This window comes from Garra rufa, chromosome 14 (assembly GCF_049309525.1).
Source record: "Garra rufa chromosome 14, GarRuf1.0, whole genome shotgun sequence".
NCBI lineage: Eukaryota > Metazoa > Chordata > Actinopteri > Cypriniformes > Cyprinidae > Garra > Garra rufa.
Genome location: NC_133374.1, coordinates 14,696,403 through 14,718,138, shown reverse-complemented (window position 1 = coordinate 14,718,138; position 21,736 = coordinate 14,696,403). Strand labels below are relative to the sequence as shown.

The 21,736-nt window shown below is 41.1% G+C and overlaps 2 protein-coding genes across 2 annotated transcripts; both read right to left on the bottom strand.

Annotated features, from left to right (window-relative positions):
- Positions 1 to 2,153: 2,153 nt before the first annotated feature.
- LOC141284306 (olfactory receptor 51B5-like) lies at positions 2,154 to 3,092 on the bottom strand. Its single transcript, XM_073817315.1, has one exon. The coding sequence runs from the start codon at positions 3,090 to 3,092 to the stop codon at positions 2,154 to 2,156; it is 939 nt and encodes a 312-aa protein (XP_073673416.1).
- A 12,121-nt stretch (positions 3,093 to 15,213) lies between these two features.
- Positions 15,214 to 16,152, bottom strand: LOC141285216 (olfactory receptor 52J3-like). The gene has a single exon (XM_073818256.1). It carries the CDS (start codon positions 16,150 to 16,152, stop codon positions 15,214 to 15,216), a length of 939 nt encoding a protein of 312 aa, XP_073674357.1.
- Between the last annotated feature and the right edge of the window lie 5,584 nt (positions 16,153 to 21,736).

The window sequence follows — 21,736 nt, the reverse complement described above, 5'->3', positions numbered from 1 at the left end:
GAATGGTGCTTTCACACTGAGCGCAAACTTCTGATTGGGATCTTAAGTTGATTTTGATTCTGTAATAGGCAGACATGCACTCTTTGTTTTTAACAACACTACACTGCTTATGATCATAAACATCCTTTATTGTTATAATACCATGAGCTGCATACAAAACAGATACAGATAATATATCATAACATAATCATATGTCTGTTTGCTTTCATATTTTCTTGTGTAGAACAGTAGAAAAATGTTTCAATCAATTTTTTTAAATAAGGAAGATCTAAAGAGTGAACGCACTCTGACTCATATAACTCCTGGGCACCTGGAAGAAAACAAACAGTGTTCTCCTCCAGATCACATAATTCAGTGGAGAATTAATAGAAATTATATTAAGAACATGTGAGAGTAGCCATCTGTTCTCAGATGCAATGATAACAAGAGTGCATCCTCATCTTGCTTTGAATACTCTTCTTCTGTGTTTGTTTACACTGGTTTTCGAACCACTCTCATCCTGTTGTGACACAGCAGCTGCTCTGGGCACATGATGTAATACTCAAATCTTATTGGACAGCTGTGTTTTTGCTTTGCGAAACTGAAAAGATTTGTCGGACTGGTTGTTAAAAAACCTCGGTCTATTTGCAAGCACTCATAGAAATCTGTGGTTTTATTCCAGCGCATCATTGTGTGCAATATTCATTTCGCTTTTTTGCACTCAGTGTGGAAAGGCCTTCAAGCTGTTGCAACTACAGTATTTACAGCCTACACAATCCAGCATAAAGAATTTGTTAACGCTATCAATGTAAATAAACAGTAAATATTAAAAATGTAAAAAAAAATACATTCATGCCAGAACTAATGATTGCAGTTTATTTAATTCACTGCACATCTTTCACTGTATCACTTAAATAATTGTCCTTTTTTGCGTAAAACCTATACATAATTGTTGTGCATTGGAAATAATGTGGTCTGTTTGCACAAGCTGTCATCATAATCTCCTATTCAGATCAAGCTACTCTGTATTCACAATAATACAAGTTGCTCAGACAAACTGCCAAATGTCACATGTAGGCTAATGATTTGTACTCATGGAGTTGGTTGAAAAAAAATCCCATTTGCATTGGATTAGTCATATTAGGAGGTTAGATGCTGTCAAAATTAACATTGGAACGTAGTCTCTGGAATGCACCTCGTCAGCCAAAGGTGGGCTATGCTTGGCACTGTACAGTATGTGTGACAGCGAACAACATAAGGCGGACTGCTGGTAGAACGTGTGTGGCCCAGATCAAACCTGTGACCATGAACCGCATTTGAAAGTTTTACTAAACAGATCTTGTATAAAGAGATTTATCCTCAAGCCAACTTCCTATCATATCCATATTTGTTTTCACATGGGTATGTTATTGGGTTATTGTTTTCCAATTTGGATGTCATGTTTTTTTTCCCTTTCACCCTCCAAAGGACTGAGCTTAGGGGAATGAGTAAAAGTGCATGCAATATAACCGACAGCCAAAATATTGCAATACTTTGTTTTATCAATGTCCCCTTAACCACAATAAAGAAATAGCTTGGCTTTAGGAGGAGCTCATCTGATAAACACAGTTGACTAAAATCTCACCCCAGCTTTTAGGGTGGGGCAATAAAATAACTACTGTGATTATATACAATATAATATAATTTATTTACTCTGTTGTGTTGAATGTTGTAAACCAACAATGTACATTGCAATCTTTTTCCTGTAGCTCTTTTGGTAAGTATCAAACAATTGCATTTTCTTTATTATTAAGATAAAAAAGATGTACACCTACAAATGCAAATAATACAAATATGTTTAAAATAAAGTACACTGATTTCAGTGGAAGACTTGTGTCATCAGTGGCCTAGAAAAATGCTTTCTGTAAGGAGGGTCATCTCTTCATGGTGGCTGTCATACTGAGATCACATGACCAGCTGAATACTATTCATTTAATTTCAGTAATCTTCTTATATTTAGACACTTTCAAAAAATATATCAGTGTAAATGTAATTTCTACAAGGGTGACTGTCAAACAAACTGACCGTTTCGATATTACAATATGATAAACAAGTTAAGCAAAATGAATTTACATCCAAGGCACATGGCTACATATGTTATCAGTTCATGATAATTTCACACAGATCTGATTACATCAAAAACTGCTTATCTTCTTGCTTTTGAAACAGCTGAAAATTTTCTGTCTGATCTCTCTAGTTTTAAAACCATACACAAGTGGATTCACAAGAGGAGGAAAGATAAAATTGGAAATAGAAACAACTCTGCGCATGAAAGCAGGAACATCAAGTCGATGTGCAATACTAGGAAAAAGTGTGTTAAACTCTAACAACAGAAAGACAACCAAATGAGTACCACATGTCTGAAGTGCCTTAATCTTTGCATCAGACTGCTTTTTAGTAACACAAGTGATTAATATATGAATGTATGTCAATGTCACAACAGAAAGCGAAAGGCCATGGTAAAAAATGATGACACTTAACCCTACGATATTGTTCACCTCTGTGCCTTCACATAAGAGTTTCATTAATGCTGTCTTATAGCAGACTAAATCTGTCATGTGTGTCTGGCAGTTCCTGTAAGGTATTAGAATGGAGAAAACTACAGTTATAAGTGCAAAATCTAAAACCCACATCCCAGTTATGATTTTCACCAAGTTATTGGTAGTCATAAGGGCTCCATATCTCAGTGGGTAGCAGATAGCGATATACCTGTCATAGGCCATAGCAGTAAGAATAAGATAAGATGCTCCGCCATTGAAGTGTACAAAAAAGCCTTGAACAAAACATGCAGGATAGGATACTGATCTGTCCTGAGACCATATACTATACAGCAGGTGAGGAAAAAGGATTGTAGCATTCATTGCGTCATTGATTGGCAGGTTAAGCAACAGTATGTACATTGGTTTGTGAAGATTTCTGTTCAAGCAAATTGTAATAATAACTGTTAGATTGCAGAGTAAGATAAAGAAGTATGTTAATAATCCAAGTATGAATGCAGGATAAATGCTTGTCTCAGGCATTTCCAAAGAGTGCAAAGTCAGGACCAGTGAGAGGAGAGATTCATTTAGATACATGATGAATGATCTTACTATTAACGGCCTACACAGTCCAGCATAAACAAGCTTTTAATGCTATCAATATAAATAAAGAATAATAATCAAAATTAACATGTGGAAATCTTGCCAGAAATTTTGAGAAGTTGGTGTCCAACATCTATCCATTCCAACCTTTCATTTTGTTATATCCAGCATCATCTTACTTAGGCTACAACCTAAAAAAAGAAATAAATGTTAAACAACAGCAGGTTAAATTTGCCACAATATGATTTTTTTTTTAAATCCACATCTCATTAGATTAATAAGGCACGTCTTTCAATGAATAATTTAAATAATTGTTAGTCCTCATTTTCTAAAAAAACAATTCACAGTTGTTGAGATTTGAAATAATGTGGTCTGTTTGCACAAACTGTCATGCATATTACCACCTTAAGTGATCATCCTTTAGCGCTGCTGAATTTCACCTGTGGACTAATGATTTATAGTCATGAAATTGGGTGGATAAACTCCCATTTGCGTTGGATTGGTCATGGGAACAGGTGTTGTTTTGTAGCATGTGCACAGCCATGCCGGTAGATGTCGTAACTACACCATCTGATTTAAAAAGCATCTTTCTGCTTTGTCATTCAAAAATGGCTAAAAATGTACCATGGGTTGTTGACAAATAGAATGTCAGTTTACCTTTTGTGGTTGATGAAAATCTTTTATTTAGATTAGTAAATATATGCTATGCTATGACTTCCCCATACAGCAGACGATCTTGGTGTGATGTCTCCGAAATGCACCTTGTCACCCAAAGATAGGTATGGCAATGATGGCATTATTTTGTGTGTATATGTGTGACAGCAAAAAACATAAGGCCGACTGCTGATGGGAGGTGTGTGGCCCAGATCAAACCTGTGATCTTGTGACTCATATAAGGCTTGCAATAATGGGCTAATAAAAAATTTTGGGTAAACTAATCCTTTAATACTTTCCGATAAAATCATACTAGGTATTGCAGATGAGCAAACACTCTAAAAATACGTCTTCCAGATGTAAATGCAGACGTCAAATAGACATCTCAGTGAGGTATTTGTGCTATCAGAGTCTCGATTCTCAAATATGTGTAAATACATTTTGCACCTTTAGCCTAATAATGTTATTGTCACAATTCGCTGCCAGAAGGAATGTAGGAGACGTAAGTAAGGAAAGCGGTCTTTAATAAATCCAAGAAACACAGGGTAATCCACACAAGGAACGAAGAATGACACATGAACATAACTTGTAGACCTGACTCCAGAGGAATGCACAGACAAGAACTTAAAAACAAGGGGTAACTGGTGGTTAAAATGGAACTAATGAGATTAAACGAGAACAGGAAGGTCCAAATATGGGCATGGGAAACACAGTTGAAAAACTGGAGCGCATGGGGAGAAAAACAAAGCATAGCCCCACCAAACAAAACAAAGCATGATCCTGACATAGCCCCCCGCCCCCAGAAGGCGTGTCATTGCATCACAGGAACTTGGGAGGAGGATGGACACCCAGGAGGAGGACCACAGACAGGGAGGAGACCAAGGAGGAAACAGGAGGAGCCAAAGCGGACCAGATGGAGGAAGGAGCCAGGTAGTCATAAGGAGGAAAAAGGCCAGACCAGACGGAGGGAGTAGCTAAGGAGGAAACAGGAGGGACATGGAGCAGGAGGAGTCAGGTGGGACCCAGGCTACAGCCATAATGACGACTCCCAGTGGAGCCGATGGAGCGAGGAGCCATGGAAATAGAAGGGCTGATGACTCCAGGGTGCCGACCAACGGCGGCGGAGGAGCCTGAGGTGGAGACGGAGAGCCGATGAGCCAGAGCGACAGAGGACCAAGGTGGAGCCGAAGGGATGGAGGAGCCTGACGGAGCCGGAGGGATGAGGCGGCGGTGCAGCCGGAGGAGTGGAGTCTCGAGGCGCAGGATGGTCAACGCCAGACCAAGGCGGAGCCTGAGGGACGAGGGAGCCAATAGAGCCAGTGGAGCCACTGGGTCAACGGGCCGAGGCGGAGTCCTGGACTCTGAGCGGAAGAGGAGGCACGAGCGAGTGGGAGGCCAGGCATTTGTGAGCCTCTGGGCTCTCTGGAATGCCCTTGGGGATAGGAGCCTAGAAGTGGGAACAGGAGACCTCTCTAGGCTGGACGTAAGAACTGGAATTGCAGAGGGCTCCAACGAAGGAGGGAGAAGAGGGGGCAGGTCAGAAAACCAGTCTATGAGGTCCCCATCTGCTTTCTCTTCACCCAGTTTCTTGGAAGCTCACCTTCAGCCATGTTGCAGTGGGCGGAGCTCCAGGCTCCAGGCTCCAGGTCTCCATCAGCAGTGGGCTCGGGCATGTGCTCCGCGCAGCATGGAGATGGTGGGATGGCCACTGGTCCGGAGTGGCACTTTCACAAAGGCTGCGAAATCCTCTCGAGGGCCATCTTCTGATGACGGCGTTCTGTACGAGGTTTAAACTGGTGCTGTAGAACACACAGAGTGCGTTGTCCGGATAGCTGGTGAGATGATTGTGGACCAGGAAAAGTCTGGTATGGCCCTTGAGAGATCTATTCCCATGCTCCAGCAGGAGGAGGACATATTCCAGATGGAAGAGGGGATCCATAGGGCACAACAGAAATAAAAACACTGATAAAAACACAGAAACAAAACCGAGGGGAGACACGTAAAATTATATTGTTTGTAGGTCGGGTCTTCTGTCATGACTCGTCATGACTGCCAGAAGGAACGAAGGAGACGTAAGTAAGCGAAGCAGTCTTTAATAAATCACAGGGCAATCCACACAAGGAATGAAGACTGACACACAAACATAACTTTTAGACCTGACACCAGAGGAATGCACAGACAGGAACTTAAATACAAGGGGTAAATGGAGGAACACAGGTGGATTAAATGGAACTAATGAGACTAAACGAGACCAGGAACAGGAAGGACCAAATATGGGCATGGGAAACACAGGGGAAAAACTGGGCCAAGGGGAGCACATAGGGAGGAACACGAAGCAAAACCCTGATAGTAATCTATTAACTATGCATATAACCAGTTTATTTACTCAGGTACCAGATATGAATATCATGCCATAAAATATTTTTAATAGGACTGACTTTGTATTTAATGTGAATTTAATAAAAACATTAATAAATAGTAACACTTTCATTGAACAAAAACAGCAAAAGAACATTTACATTATCAAAGAACATTTTCACTGACTTCAGTCTAGCCAGAGTTCAACCACTCTCAAATAATCCTATTACAATCACTGAAGCTGTTTACACTGTGAAATAAATATCTGTATTTGAATTTAGCAGCTGGTGATGTGCACTGAACATTCTTATCATGCCAGTGATTGTATCAAATATAAAAAAATATTATTTGGCTATTTTTTTGTCTTTTGGAAGCTGCAATTCAAAATCCACTTAGATTAAAAATCTAAAGGGGCGTTTGGATTTTAGGTCATATTGTTCAGCCCTAATAATTAACTAACCAAGCTAATATCTAACCAGGCTGCCACAGCACATGGACATTCTTTCTGGCTAAACTGGTGGGGATTGTGATAACATAAAGAGTCTTAACTACATAAAATACCCAAAAGTCTAATTTCTTTTGTTGTTCAAGATTTGAATGTAATTTGCACTACTTCTAATTTTACACTATTCCCTTCTGTAAACAGCATGTATCCAAATGGATCTGTCTTCTCACTGGTCCTGACTTTGCAGTCTTTGGAATTACCTGAGATGAGCATTTATCCTGCTTTCATATTTGGATTGATAACATATTTGCTCATCTTACTCTGCAACCTAACAATTATTATTACAATCTGCTTGAACAGAAATCTTCATAAACCAATGTATATACTGTTGCTTAACCTGTCTATCAATGATGCTATGGGTGCTACATGTCTTTTTCCTCAGATGCTTTATAGTATATGGTCTCAGGACAGATCAATATCACTCCCCAGCAAACCTCTGAAAACAACATCATCCTTGCTGGGGAAGGGTTACTCGGCAGCGGGTCGGGCTGGAGCCTGCTTGCATACCATGGCGGTTTTGCAGGCTTACCAGGCCGACATGCTGAAGGAGCTAGATGAGGGCGAGGACGGGTCGGCGACGGGTAGGGCTCCTCCCCAGAGAGAATGGGAGTCCCATAAGCGCTCCAAGTCGGGGGCTTCTAAGCCTAAGGGCGACCTGAGGGCCATCCTGCAGGCGAAGAGGTCCTCGACTAAGAAGCCTCTCGCGAGCCCCTCTCTTTACATCCGCCCGTTTATACCGCGGTGCTCACAATCTCTAAATCCACCTGAGGTCAGCGTCGAGATGCTGATTCCCTTAGTAGAACATTTAGCAGCGTGGAAACTTCTGCCAAATGTGTCTCAATGGGTCCTGCACACTGTAGAAAGAGGTTACAAAATCCAGTTCGGCGCTCACCTGCCAACTTTTAAAGGGGTTCTAGTCACTACGGTGGCACCCCAGCAGGCTCTGGTTCTGGAACAAGAAGTAGAAACTCTCCTGAGAAAGGAAGCCATCGAGGTGGTTCCTCCTCATCTCAGAGAGTCCGGGTTCTACAGCCGTTACTTCATTGTTCCAAAGAAGGATGGAGGCTTGCGTCCTATTCTAGACCTCAGACTGCTCAATCGTGCAGTGATGAGACTCAAGTTCAGAATGCTTACTGTCAAGCAGGTCGTGTCTCAAATCAGGTCTGAGGACTGGTTTGTCACAATAGATCTCAAAGACGCTTACTTTCACGTCTCCATCCTTCCACAACACAGGAAGTTCCTCAGGTTTGCTTTTGGGGGCAAAGCTTACCAATACAGGGTTCTTCATTTCGGCCTAGCACTCTCACCCCGAACTTTCACCAAGTGCGTGGATTCTGCGCTGGCTCCTCTGCGACTCCAGGGCATCCGTATACTCAATTACATAGATGACTGGCTTATACTGGCACAGTCAAGAGAAGTGGCAGTTTGACATTGAGATGTCGTTCTCGCCCACATGAAAGTTCTGGGGTTAAGACTGAATTCCAGGAAAAGTGTTCTTTCTCCATCTCAGAGAACCACCTATCTAGGAGTAGTTTGGGATTCGACCACGATGCGGGCACATATGTCTCCCGCACGAATAGAGTCGCTTCTCAACGCAGTCAAGAGAGTCAAATTAGGCCGCTCACTCACTGTAAAGCAGTTTCAAGACCTGCTAGGTCTCATGGCAGCTGCGCCCAACGTGATACCTTTTGGCCTGCTGTACATGAGACCCTTACAGTGGTGGCTCAGGACCAAGGGGTTTTCCCCCGAGGGGCAACCCACTCCGTATGATCAAGGTCACGCGGTGCTGCCTTCGTGCCTTAGACATGTGGAGGAAGCCTTGATTCCTATCTCAGGGCCCGGTGTTAGGAGCTCCATGTCATCGTATGACACTAACTACGGATGCCTCCCTCACCGGCTGGGGGGCCGTCATGAGTGGCCGTTCAGCCCGAGGTCTGTGGAGCGAACGCCATCTTACTTGGTACATCAATTGCCTGGAAATGCAGGCTGTGTTTCTAGCTTTGAAACACTTTCTCCCAGACCTAAGGGATCACCATGTGTTGGTTCGCACCGACAACACATTAGTGGTCTCTTACATCAACCACCAAGGAGGTCTGCGGTCGCGCCCCTTGAACAAGCTGGCACACCAGGTCCTTGTGTGGTCCCAGGGGAGACTCCTCTCGTTGAGAGCAGTTTTTACAGGGGCTGAGGCCCGGGGAATGGAGACTCCACCCCGATGTGGTGGAAGTCATTTGGAGCAAATTTGGGAAAGCCCAAGTGGATCTTTTTGCGAGCCAGGAGACAACACAATGTCCCCTTTGGTTCTCTCTGAGTCATCCAGCTCCCCTGGGACTGGATGCTATGGTACAGACGTGGCCGAGACTTCGTCTGTACACCTTTCCCCCAATCGCTCTGCTCCCGGGAGCTCTGGAAAGAGTGTGCCGGAACGGAATTCGCCTTCTTCTAGTGGCCTTGTTCTGGCCGGGTCGAGCATGGTTCTCAGACCTGATTTCTCTCCTAGACGGCCCTCCTTGGGAAATTCCCGTCAGGAGGGATCTCCTCTCACAGGCAGGGGGTGCGATCCTGCACCCTCGCCCGGAGCTATGGAAGTTATGGGTGTGGCCCTTGAGGGGGCACATTTCCTAGCTTCCGGTCTCTCAACTGAGGTTGTCGAGACCATCCTCCAATCCAGAGCTCCCTCTACGGGGAAAATGTACATTGGGAAGTGGAATACGTTTATCCTTTGGTGCAATCAGCACCATATTGACCCAGTTCACTGCCCAGTAGGTTCAGTGCTGGACTTTTTACAAGCCCGCCTTACGGCCGGTAACGCACACTCTGCGTTTAAGGGCTACATGGCGGCCATAGATGCTTTCCATGCTCCCTTCGGTGCTACCTCCCTCGGGAGACTTCCCCTGGTGTCACGTTTCCTCCGTGGTGCGCTGAGGCTGAGGCCCCCGGTGCGCTCAAGCGTCCCCATGTGGGATTTGGCCGTGGTGTTAGAGGCTCTATGTAATCCTCCTTTCGAGCCCATTGAAGAAATCTCGGACAGACTTTTGTCTTTTAAAACTGCCTTTCTTTTAGCTATTTCCTCTCTAAAGAGAGTTGGTGATTTACAGGCCCTCTCAGTGGCCCCTTCCTACTTAGACTTTGCCCCTGGCATGGTCAAAGCTTTTCTGCACCCTAAATCGGGTTACCCGTTGAGCTCCAGGCCTTTTGTCCTCCTCCCTACACTGAACCGGGACAACATACGCACTGGACACATACGTCCACAGAGCTGCCCTGTGGAGGAAGACGGACCAGTTATTTGTTTGCTTTGGTCCCAATAATAAAGGTCTTCCAGCTTCTAAGCAATCTCTAAGTCGGTGGATTTCGGATGCCATTTCTCTCTCCTACAAGTCCTTTGGTCTTCCATCTCCCTTGGAAGCCAAGGCTCACCCTACCCGCAAAGTTGCGGCTACGAAGGCTTTCCTGGCAGGTTTTTCCCTGCAGGATATCTGTAACGCTGCGGGATGGTCCACGCCACTTACATTTGCGAGGTTCTATGAGTTTAGACCTCCCTCATACCCCGGGCTCTCAGGCCCTTCACTCTGACGCTCCTACTACCAGTAGGACTCTTTAACCGGGGCTCTTGCCCCCTTTTTTCTCTGCTTTACCAGCAGTTACTTCCCTGGGCTAATTTCGCCCTTTCTATGAGTAGGCTGAGGCCGCTCTTTTAACTCGGGCTACTTCGCCCCTCTACTAGTGGGTTGATCCCCCCCTCTTTCCTGCATAACAAGCAGTCACTACTCCTGGGCTACTTTCGCCACTTTCTACAAGTCGGCTGAGGCCGCAGGTACTCTGGGCTACTTTCGCCACTTTCTACAAGTCGGCTGAGGCCGCAGTTACCCTGGGCTACTTTCGCCCTTTTTACGAGTGGGCTGAGGCCGCTCGTTTCACTCAAGCTACTTTTGCCCTTTTTCTCTACCTGCTTCACACATAGCAGGGCTTTGATTCTGGTGGCGTGGGTATATCATTCCCAAAGCGTTCCGACGCAGCTCGACGTTCCCAAAGGTGAACGCCTCGGGTTTCGCATGAAACCCTAGTTCCTCGAGGGAACGAGAGGCTGCGTCGCCTTCCACAATTTCGGCATCCCTGCAGCGCTCCTGGTGGCAGAAGCTGCCGGCTGCATTCACCGCATGTGCTTTATAGCTTCCTGGTTCCTGACGTCACCCCGTCCGTGACGTCACACACGCTTCTCTATTGGACTGATTACACACGTGATTCAGAGCGTGGTCAAGCTGGAGGCGTTCCCAAAGCGTTCTGACGCAGCGTCTTGTTCCCTCGAGGAACTAGGGTTTCATACGAAACCCGAGGCGTTTCTGATGTTATCAGATCTTTGTGTAAAAGTATCATAAACAGATCTATGTAACTTTTTTTCTGTTAAATAAATGCCTTGGATACCAGTTGATATTTTTTAAGCTCCACCTCTTTATTAATCATAGATGTTCTGTTTTCAAAGGTATATTTTCTTAAAGTGTCCAAAATAGGCAAAAATTAAATAGTGTTCCTCAGGTCATGTGATCTCAACATGACAGCCACCATGAAGAATTCATTTTTCCTAGGCCACTGATGACACAAGTCTTCATGTACATGAATGTACATAATTTGAAACATATTTGTACTAATCATTTTTTATAAGTGTAATCTTTTTTCTTCATAATAACAAACATAAAGAAAATACAAAATAATTCATTGTTTAGTATTTAATCAGAATAACAATGGAGCTACTTTGAATGCCTATTTTTATGTGCAGAACTACTTCCTTTTGCCACGGATTCAAATCTAAAGTTGACAGTTTAACAGCTGAGCCCAAGCCTCTGTTATTAATTCGAAAACACAAAGGAACATAGAGTTGCTACATTAAAAGTTTATTGTATTACTTTTTTTTAAGATTTATTTTTGGTTTTATTATGATAGGACAGATCAGTAATGACAAGAAGTTAAGTGGGAGAGAGATAGGGGGCGGGATCGGAAAAGGTCCTTGAGTCAGGATTTGAACACAGGATGCCATCTAATGGCATAACAATGTAACAAAAGTCACCATCACGAACACACATACACTGTTTCCCAAACACTATTATTAATTACTACAATTATTTATATAAAATATTATTCATTGAAGAATAATATTTAATAAACAACAACAACATTGAATTTTCCTAAACATGATGAGATTTTGCCAAAACGTTTTGCTCTGGAACAAATAATAGATTAATGAGACAAAAGACTACCCATTAGATTCACCCAAAAAGAAACTTATCTCATGTTTAACCACTATAGAGACATTAGAACCAGTGGTAAATTCCAGAAGATCTGGCCAAGGTGAGGCGCTCTCGGGCGGATTCATGAGCCTTGAATGGCCACTGTGCTCTGGAGCTCACATGTCCGAAAACGTCCAAGCAAATTTATAAATAGACGTTATCTTTATTAACAAACTGCATATTTAAAATCCAAAAAAGGACATTCTTGCCTAAAAGGCTTTTAAAACTACATTCGGTGACACAAAACATTTTTATTTTTACAATTATAGTGGATTTGTGTGTCCACCATGACACTTACTGTCAGCAATTTCGGCAAGCAGATTGATACAAATGGTGAAATGGCTGTTGGACTATGATATCAACACTCTTACAAATTTGTGGACCAAAAAGAACTGTTGTATAAATTGATTGAAACCATGATGTTATAGCATTTAATATCCCATTTGCAGACTGTTTAAATAGATAGTTCAAATAAAAATTTTAATGTTCTGAAAATGTACTCATCTTCAGGTCATCCAAGATGTAGATGTGTTTCTTAATCTACACAGATTTGAAGAAATTTGCATTACATCCCTTGCTCATCAATAGATCCTCTGCAACAGAGTACTAAATTAAAATATATTTTATCAGTACTAAAATTAAATGATATTTAGGGAAAATAAAAAAATATAGGGTACAACAGGGCCAAAGGTGCCCCGGAGTAAAAGGTGCCTTTGACTTTATTTTAATCTAAACCACTAAATGGCAATCTAAGATAATTAAATCAACAGTTTTTAAATAACAAAAGAATATGCAAAAGTATGGTATTTTGTGTAAAAAGCACCCCTGCTGTTGGTGCTACAAGGCACAAAAATTAACATGATAATTAATAGATGGCTGACTTTTCCTTTTATTGACTTGAAATGGTTACTGGCAGCAGTGGTTGCCAGAATTTTACCGTAAAAAAATACGGTATCAATGTTTTACAGTTTTCACTTAAATTTACAGGTAAATACCGTAATTTCATTAACTGATATAATGGTAATGTACCAACCTTTTGAAGTACTAAAATGTGTTTTGTACCTTTGTAATACACTTATAACCACCAAAAGCAGGTGGTGATGACAACATCACATGATGAACCAAAGCCCATCACAAGGAGGTTTTAAATAATAACATATATAGAAGATGCACAGTGTCATTCACACAAACACTAAACACCATCATCATGGTCACACACATAAAACTGAAATAATGCAAAATACATTAATTTAACAACATTAGGGCCCGGTTTCACAAACAGGGCTTAGACTAAGCCAGGACTAGGCCATAGTTCAATTAGGACATTTAAGTAATTTTTTTTATAAATGTGCTTAGAAAAAAAAAACATTACTGGTGTGCATCCTGAGACAAAACAAAGGCACTGACATATTTTAAGATCAATCTGTCACGAATTGAGTCGTCCTGTCATCATAAACTCTTGCACTACACATCATGGACTTCATTCCCCACAAGCCACTGCACTAATCACTGCATTCACCTGCTCCTTGTTTCTCACTGCACTGATTACCGCTCACACCTGCACCTCATTTCTAGGACTGCATATAAACCACTCTCACACCTAGCTCTTGGCGAAGTCTTGTATTGCCCCGGCTGCATTTCTGAGCGTTTCTTCCCGTGTTTGATTCCTGGACTCCCTCCCGTGCTTGATTCTCGCTGCCAGCCCCGACCTTTCTGCCTGTGTTTTGACTACGATTTCTGCCTGCCCCTGTGTGTTTGTTTTGTTTATTCTTAATAAATGCTGCGAATGGATCCGCTAGTCTCTGACCGTCCTTGTGACACAATCAGTGCAAGTTTCTTTCAGCTGAAACAGCTCAGACTTAGGCCCCGTTTACACAAAGGGAAGACGCAGATATTTCCCTGCGGTTTGGCCTCTCATTTACATGAAAACCCTGTTTTTATCACAGAAAACAATTATTTCTAAAAACTCCGGCCAAAGTGGATAAATTTGAAAACGCCGCTTTCACGTTGTAGTGTGGATGTGAAAACTGAGGCTTTTGAAAATGATGACACATATTTATAGTCATGTGACGCATATTTAAACCAATAGATATCTATGTTTACACCAGCAATTGTGCCTGTGCTATTCACTGTCACACTGCTGCTAAAGAAATTTACCTTGTACACTCTTCAAATTACAGTCCTAAAATGATGACAGAAAATTTACTCACAGTGGCTGTAAGGCAAAATATGACGACAACTGCTTTTCAGATAAAATATGAATGAGCGCGATATAGACACGTCAGTTGATGATGAGATATTTCTGTAAATTATCCCGCCAGAAGAATTGCGTGAAAACTTATGTCTGTATAATTTTGGAGGCTTTATGCATGTGCACTAAGGCGAATTTGATGTTTTCCTACGTTTCAATGTGGATGAGAAACTTTTGGAAAACGCTTGGAAACGCTACTGTGGACGGAGAGCGTTTTAAAATGAAAACTCCGTTTTTAAATGTATGTGGATTAATGTAAACATAGCCTTACATTTTAGTTTAGGACTAGGCTTAAGCCCTGTCTGTGAAACCGGAGGTAGATGTAACATACAACCCTAATGTACAAAACTACCAAGAAAAAACTAAGAAGAAAAACTTATTTCAACAAAAAAACATCAAATAAAAAAAAAAAAAGCTAACACAGGGGATTCTGGGAACGTCAATTTACGGTTATTCACTGTAAAATGACATGCTATGTCCAACACAGTTTTCCACCGTATATAGAAGGGAAACTTACCGTTAACCATTTCACAGGTTTTTAACGTAGCATTTTTACAGTTTTTTACCGTTAAATTCACGGCCATTTGTTCAGATGGTAAATATCATATATTATGTTTGGTGTCCTTATTAGAGATAATCACGATTTTTAGAATGAAACCATCAAATTTAAAAACGTGATATTAATCATATCGTATAATAAAACATCATTTGTTGTTACTACTGTAAATCTATATTATATTACTATGGGATCTCCTTCAGTACTTTCAGAAATTTATTTTGTTTCTGTATTTAAAAACTTTTGACTTAAACTGTACATTGTAGCAGGTCCGCTGATTAATGATCCACGTTTGTTTAATTAAATTTTAACTAACGCTAATGAAAAACATTATCAACTATGGTTTTGTGATAAATGTTTCAAATAATGCTTGATTTTTCAATACTGACTATAGATGAATAAAAATGAATGTATAGTGACTGAAAACAATAACTGTCTGTGAGGAAGAGGCTCTGAATAATAAAATATTATCAAAAAAGTTTTATTATGTCATCTTTACACAAGTATTTTCAGATACTATTTATCTTACTCTTGAAACAGGTGAGGATTTTCTGTCTGATCTCTTGAGTTTTAAAACCATACACAAGTGGATTTACAAGGGGAGGAAACACAAAAACTGTTATAGAAAACAGCCTGCGTATGTAAGCAGGAACACTTTCAGATCGATGTGCAACTAGAGGAAAAAGAGTGTTGAATTCCAAGAAAAGAAAGACGACCAAATGAGTACCACATGTCTGTAGTGCCTTATTCTTTGCATCCGATTGCTTATTAGTAACACAGGTGATTAATATATGAATGTATGTAAATGCCACAACAGACAATGCAAGAACATGGTACAAAACCAGGGTAAACAATCCATAGATATTGTTCACTCTTGTGTCTTCACACATGAGTTTCATTATCGATGGATTATAGCAGATGAGATCTGTCATGTGCGTCTGGCAAATCTTATAATTCAGAAAAAGAGAGAAAAGAACAATTATGACAGTAAAATGAGAAAGCCACATCCCAGTTATGATTTTCACCAAGTTATTGGTATTCATGATGGCTCCATATCTCAGCGGAGAGCAGATAGCGATATATCTGTCAAAGGCCATAGCAGTAAGAATAACATACGATGCACCACCATACAAATGTACAATAAAGCCTTGAAGCAAACACGCAGGATATGATATTGATGTGTCCTGAGACCATATACTATACAGCAGCTGAGAAAAAAGATTTGTAGCACCCATTGCATCATTGATAGGCATGTTAAGCAACAGTAGGTACATTGGTTTGTGAAGATTCCTGCTCAAGCAAATGGTGACAACAATTGTGAGATTGCAGAGTAAAATGAACAAGTATGTTGTTAATCCAATTATGAACGCAGGGTACATACTCATCTCAGTCAATTCCAAAGAGTGCAAAGTCAGGACCAGTGAGACGTCAGATCCATTTGGATACATGGTGAATGTTGCTGATTGATGGCCTGTTTAAAAAAAAAATTAAACTAAGAGAAAAAAAATTGAATATAGAATAATTTACATTTTCAATTTAAATATACAATAATTCATCATTTAGATTAAATCTAAATCTTACCAAACCGTTCAATCTATGTTGTTGTCCAAACTTGAGCTGTCATTTTTCATTTTGCCTTGATGCATCTCATACATCCTTGAAAACTCTACATTTGATTCTTCACAACATATTACAATAAGATAAAATGATCGAAAAACATCAGAAGCTAGTTAAAGACGGCAGCTTATGTGGTGTTGGAAAGCACTTCTTGCAATCTGATTTATACTTGTGCTGTTTACTATGGGAATGGGTGATGGTATTTAGCATGCGCACATTAGATTCTAATCAAGTGACATGCTCTACAAATTAAAATTTTCACGAGACAGAAGTATATTGCCCTCTGCTGCCTATATTGTAAAGTGCAGTTATATATCCAAATAATGTATTTAATTTTCAAATGCATAATTTTAAACTATTAAATATTTGTTTTGGTTCTCATTAATGAATAGTTTAATTTATTAATTTAATTATAATTGATTATTATTTCATGAATATTGTTTTGTGTTGTTCAGCTAACTACAGTTGTAGTTAACAAAAGTCAAAAGTTTACATAAACTTTGCAGAATCTGCAAAATGTTAATTATTTTTACTAAAATAAGAGGGATCATACAGCATTTTATTTTTTATTTAGTACTGACCTGAATAAAGTCTACAAGAGAAAAAAAAATAGTTGAATTTATAAAAACGACCCCATTCAAAAGTTTACATACACTTGATTCGTAATACTGTGTTGTTACCTGAATGACACAGCTGTGCGGTTTTTTTTGTTTTTTTTTACTGATCATGAGAACCTTATTGATACCGAACAGTTAAACTGCCTGCTGTTCTTTAAAAAATCTGTCAGGTTCCACAAATTTTGTGGTTTTTCAGCATTTTTGTGTATTTGAACCCTTTTCAGTAATGACTGTATGCTTTTGAGATCCATCTTTTCACACTGAGGACAACTGAGGGAGTCATATGCAACTATTACAGGTTCAAACGCTCACTGATTGTCTAGAACGAAAAACAATTCATTAAGACCTGGGTGGTGGAAAATTTTGGAATTTTTATGATCAGGGTCACTTTAACTTATTCTGTCTTCTGGGAATCATGTAAGTATCTTCTGTAGCTTCTGAAGGGCAGTACCAAATGAAAAAAAAAAGATTCTGAGGCAAAATAAGACAAATGTACACATCTTTATTCTGTTTAAAAGTTTACACCCCTGGATCTTAATGCATCGTTTTTTCTTTCTGCAGCATCAGTGAGTGTTTGAACCTTTTGTAATTGTTGCATATGAGTCCCTCAGTTGTCCTCAGTGTAATGCTGTAGGACTTGAAGGATTTTTCTGAAGTACAGCAGGCAGTTTAAATATTCAGGACAAACAAGGGACTCATGAACAACTATCACTAAACAAAAAAAAGAATCAATCAATTAAGAATCAAGTGTATGTAAACTTTTTATAAATTAAACTGTTATTTTCTCTTGTGGACTACATGTAAATGTCTTTTATCTTATTCAGATATTTCTGATCTTTTATGGGAAATACCTTCGTCAGGTCATTAATAAATAAAAAAATAACATGCATTTTGTATGATCCCTCTTGTTTCAGTAGAAAAATTTACATTTTGCAGATTCTGCAAGGTGTATGCAAACTTATGCCTTTAACTGTATAGTCCTATTTTATAGTCACATTATTTTTCAGATAATCAGTCATTATACTCAACAAACACTGCAGATGTCATCATGGGTGGAACATGTCTCTTGTGACAAATTTACACTGCAGAAGTGGCACAGAAACACGTTTAAAGTGACATTTTGGTGACTTTAGTTTTCAATTAATATACATTTATTTTTAAGGATCTAGTCAGTAGTCAAAAATGCTACATTATATGAAATCCCGCAAAACAGTTAGTATATGAATTTTTTTTAGTATTAATTATTAAAATTAAATTACTTTAAAGTAATGAGGATGATTAATCTGCTGACCTGTATACAGTATAGTGTACATCTGGTACATTCTGTTATGGATTTATATTTTCCTTTTCTTTTTCTTTCTTTCTTTCTTTCTTTCTTTCTTTCTTTCTTTCTTTCTTTCTTTCTTTCTTTCTTTCTTTCTTTCTTTTTGTGTGTGTCATGTGTCATTAAGAATCTAATCTTTTGTTGATAAAAATTGTGAAAAAATATTAAATAATTTAGCTGGTGTCAAGCCAAGACACCATACCACACCCTAAGTCAAGTCAAGACTCAATAGCACTCCCAGAGACACATCAAGACACAGCAGCACCTCCTGAATCACGCCAAGCCACTGCTGTTCCAGCTAAGTCAAGCCAAGTTGCAGCTGTCCCAGCAAGGTCAAGTCAAGTCACAGCTGTTCCTTCAAAGCCAAGTCAAGCCACAGCTGCTTTTCCAACGTCAAGTCAAGCCACAGCTGCTCCCTCAAAGCCAAGCCAAGCCGCAGCTGCTCCCTCAAAGCCAAGTCAAGTCACAGCTGTCCCCTCAAGGTCAAGTCTAGTCACAGCTGTCTCTTCAAGGTCAAGTCAAGTCACAGCTGCTCCCTCAAAGCCAAGTCAAGTCACAACTGTCCCTTCCAAGCCAAGTCAAGTCACAGCCGTTCCAGCCAAGCCAAGTCAAGTCACAGCCGCTCCAGCCAAGCCAACTCAAGTCACAGCCGTTCCAGCAAAACCAAGTCACAGTCGTTCCTTCAAGGCTAGGCAAGGTCTCACCAAAGCGTCCGGAGCCAAGTCATGTCTCACCCGAGCGTCCAGGGGCAAGTCACGTCTCGGCCGAGCGTCCAGAGCCAATTCACGTCTCGCCTGAGCGTCCTGAGCCACGCCACGCTTCGTCTGATCTGCCAGAGCATTTCTTGATTGCCAGTATAATGGACCCTCCTTTAATGTCAGCGCGGGCTGCAGGCATACCAGTAGAACCTACGCTCCCAAGCCTTACACCCTCAAGCCTCATGTGCATCCCATAAACCACCGTACTGCCCATGATGGCCATTGCCATTTTAACTGTGTGGGCTGCACACTGTGCTCCAGAGGCCTCATCTGCCTACGAGTTTGATCCGGAGGCCTCGTCTGTCCACGAGTCTGCTGCGCCAATGCTTCTCATCGAGGTGGCGTCCATGGCGGAATTCCCTGCTCTGCCTGCACCGCCAAGGCTCCCTGTCTGGAGGCCGTTCCTGAAATCCCTGTCTGCCCTGTCACGGCTATGGAGGCCGTTCCTGAAGTTCCTGTCTGCCATGTCACAGCTATGGAGGCCGTACCTGAAGTTCCTGTCTGCCCTGTCATGGCTATGGAGGCCGTTCCTAAAGTCCCTGTCTGCCCTGTCACGGCTATGGAGGCCATTCCTAAAGTTCCTGTCTGCCCTGTCACGGCTATGGAGGCCGTACCTGAAGTTCCTGTCTGCCCTGTCATGGCTATGGAGGCCGTTCCTAAAGTTCCTGTCTGCCCTGTCACGGCTATGGAGGCCGTTCCTGAAGTTCCTGTCTGCCCTGTCACAGCTATGGAGGCCGCTCCTAAAGTCCCAGTCTGCCCTGTCACGGCTATGGAGGCCATTCCTAAAGTTCCTGTCTGCCCTGTCACGGCTATGGAGGCCGTACCTGAAGTTCCTGTCTGCCCTGTCATGGCTATGGAGGCCGTTCCTAAAGTTCCTGTCTGCCCTGTCACGGCTATGGAGGCCGTTCCTGAAGTTCCTGTCTGCCCTGTCACAGCTATGGAGGCCGCTCCTAAAGTCCCAGTCTGCCCTGTCACGGCTATGGAGGCCGTTCCTGAAGTTCCTGTCTGCCCTGTCACGGCTACGGAGGCCGTTCCTGAAGTTCCTGTCTGCCCTGTCACGGCTACGGAGGCCGTTCCTGAAGTTCCTGTCTGCCCTGTCATGGCTACGGAGGCCGTTCCTAAAGTCCCTGTCTGCCCTGTCACGGCTATGGAGGCCATTCCTAAAGTCCCTGTCTGCCCTGTCACGGCTATGGAGGCCATTTCTAAAGTCCCTGTCTGCCCTGTCACGGCTATGGTGGCCGTTTCTGAAGTTCCTGTCTGCCCTGTCACGGCTATGGAGGTCGTTCCTAAAGTCCCAGTCTGCCCTGTCACGGCTATGGAGGCCATTCCTGAAGTTCCTGTCTGCCCTGTTATGGACATGGAGGCCGCGTGTGATCCTTTATGTTATGTGTTGTCTCAATCCACCATGTTTCACTCTTGTCTGTGTGTCTTGTTCTGATTGGTTCCCCTGTTTCATGTGTCAGTTTCCCATTCGTTGGTTTTATCATGGCCACTCCTCCCCCACTGTGTTTGCTGATTGTTGTTTAGCTGTACTTTTTGCCTTGTTCCATGTTTATTTTTCCTAGCCTTGCCCGTGTGTTTTAATCTTGGAATGTTCTTTGTAGTTTTTGAACCTTGCCACCTGCCCTGACCATTTTGCCTGTTATTTCGGATTACGCTTTGGACTTTCTCTGTTGTTTCTGTTTGCCATCTCTGACCCTGCCTGTTTGACCATGTCTTTAAATAAAGCTAGCATTTGGATCCACACCTCTGTCATCCAGACTTCCATCATTACAGGCTGCATATGCCAGGATGAAATTATTCATTTTGGAAAGCAACAAACCATCTAATGACATTTAAATAATTTATTTTATTTTTTAAAAAACAATTTATAATAATGTAATTACTGTTTTTTGTTTATGCAAACAAATTCATGGATTAAAAAAATTAATTATTTATTTGAAATAATATTCCAATCTTTATATACATTTGAAAAGGAAGATCATTTCCAAAGACTTAGCAATTTATTGCAGTTTGATGAAAACAAAGAAAAGTGTTTGTTCACAAACATAAAAACAATCTTTAACAAACATTAATTCTCATACTGATCTTCATTCATAAACAATTTTGCCCAATTTGTTTATATCACGTACTCGTCTGAGAGCTAGAGCATAATCAATAGCCTGAAGCTTGGAAATGTACTTTCTCGCTTCTGCCAGTGTGCACGACTGTTTTTTCATGAAATTACAGAGTTATCAGTAACCTATGGGAACCTGTACACATGTACAAACATTTTTCTTCATAAAAAATGTGCAGCATGTCCTCTGAGCAGCAATAAACAGTCTGTGAAAACAATAACTATCCGTGAGGAAGAAACTCTGAAGTATAATAATAATTAATAATAATAAATAATAACAATTTAAATCATATGAAATATTTTTCAGACACTATTTATCTTACTCTTGAAACGTGAGAATATTCTGTCTGATTTCTTTAGATTTAAAACCATAAATGAGTGGATTTACAAGGGGAGGAAACACAAAAACTGTTATGGAAAACATCCTGCGTATGTAAGCTGGAATAATTTCAGATCGATGTGCAACTAGAAGAAAAAGAGTGTTGAATTCCAAGAAAAGATGACCAAATGAGTGCCACATGTCTGTAGTGCCTTATTCTTTGCATCAGATTGCTTATTAGTAACATAAGTGATTAATATATGAATGTATGTAAATGCCAC

Coding starts and splice junctions, on each gene's coding strand:
- LOC141284306 (XM_073817315.1), bottom strand. CDS start 3,092: ATGTATCTAAATGAATCTCTCCTCTCACTGGTCCTGACTTTGCACTCT.
- LOC141285216 (XM_073818256.1), bottom strand. CDS start 16,152: ATGTATCCAAATGGATCTGACGTCTCACTGGTCCTGACTTTGCACTCT.